This window comes from Colletotrichum karsti, assembly GCF_011947395.1.
Source record: "Colletotrichum karsti strain CkLH20 chromosome Unknown Scaffold83, whole genome shotgun sequence".
NCBI classification, from domain to species: domain Eukaryota; kingdom Fungi; phylum Ascomycota; class Sordariomycetes; order Glomerellales; family Glomerellaceae; genus Colletotrichum; species Colletotrichum karsti.
Genome location: NW_024065983.1, coordinates 32,413 through 33,922, shown reverse-complemented (window position 1 = coordinate 33,922; position 1,510 = coordinate 32,413). Strand labels below are relative to the sequence as shown.

The window sequence follows — 1,510 nt, the reverse complement described above, 5'->3', positions numbered from 1 at the left end:
TTGGATAGCTCGCGTCAGGACGCCGAGGGAGACATTGATCGGTATTGCCTATTCCGCGTGACCTGTTGGCGATAGAATGGCCTAGCGAGGCACAGTCGCAGGTGAGGAACGCATGAACAGCAGCGGCAATGATGTTACCGCTGTTGCCGGTGCCGTCATTGCCGGTGCCGTCATTGCCGTTGCCGTCGTCGCCCGAGTATTCCAGTTTGCCCCTCGAATAGGGCACTCACCGATCGTGGTGAAGAGGGGGGCGACAATGGCTGCAGATGAGGAACTTGAAGCCGCTTTTGCCGGTATCATACTGTGGCCGGTCCTCTTCGATCAATCGCCTGAACAAGTCGTAGCCGATGACCATGACTCCGTCGTTATCCCATCGTCAAGTGGTGGGAAGTCTGTCGCCCTTGCTTGTCACAGCCTCGAGTTTGAAGTAGTGACTAAGGAGGTCCTCTTCGATTAAGCGCTTGAATAAGTCGTACCCCAGGGCGAACTCCGGGTTACGAAGCATCCAAGGATTCTGAGGATCGTACAGGGCCGCGGCGAAGCCATCGTTCTCCTGGAGCTCCTCAGATCTGTCGTCGACGGTTTTCCACTTTGGTGCATGGATGAGCTAGTATCAGGCCGGTACAAGAAATGATGCGGACAGGAAGACAAGGCCTAGCCGATGACCATGACTCCTCCGTCGTTATCTCATCGTCGAGTTGTGGGAAGTCTGTCGCCCTTGCTTGTCACAGCCTCGAGTTTGAAGTAGTGACCAAGGAGGTCCTCTTCGAATCGCTCAAGTCGTAGCCGATGACCATGACTCCTCCGTTGTGATCCAATCGCCGACTGATGACCATGGCTCCTCCGTCGTTATCCCATCGTTGAGTCATAGGAAGTCTGTCGCCTTTGCTTGTTACAGCCTCGAGTTTGAAGTAGTGACCGAGGAGGCCGCCAGAAGGTGCCGACATCAGCGACTCATCCATCCAGTTATCGACCGAGCGACGAACCAAAGACTGCGGCGGTCACGTCTCCGGGTGAATGCCCTCGAGGGTGCGAGGCACAGCTAGGGCACTGAGGGTTGCCTTGCCGGTTGAGTGTAACCGGGGCCATGCCGACGTTTCTTTCCGCCAGAAGTGGTTGCCGTCTTCCGCGAGGCTAACCGGTTATCGAATTCGAGGTGTTGTCGAGACGGCGGGTCGTGTTCGGTCACGCGCTGCCGCGAACACGAGCGGACGCAGTCGAAGCGGTACGTGTGCCGGTGACGAAAGGGTTCTTGGTCGTAATTGATGCAGACTGTTGGTACTCTGTTTCGGTCGGGAAGTATTGCGGCGGAAGAGACGACGTCAGGTTGGGAGAGAGGTAGGAAGAGGTGGAGGTGGACGGTCGACGGTTGTGAGTGACGCTGGCGGCAGGCGGCAGGCGGCTGGCGCTGGGAGCTACTCGGTGAGGGAGGCGCGTGCCGGCCCTGCGCATGCCCCGCGCGGTAGCTAAAGAAGGCAGCTGGTCGATACTTTGTCCATATCGCTGGAAG

At 57.7% G+C, this 1,510-nt stretch overlaps 1 protein-coding gene across 1 annotated transcript; it reads right to left on the bottom strand.

Annotated features, from left to right (window-relative positions):
* Positions 1-376: 376 nt before the first annotated feature.
* CkaCkLH20_13279 (uncharacterized protein) lies at positions 377-962 on the bottom strand (the record flags this gene model as incomplete). Its single annotated transcript, XM_038895989.1, has 2 exons — positions 377-607; positions 753-962. 2 exons carry the CDS (start codon positions 960-962, stop codon positions 377-379), a joined length of 441 nt encoding a protein of 146 aa, XP_038738707.1.
* Between the last annotated feature and the right edge of the window lie 548 nt (positions 963-1,510).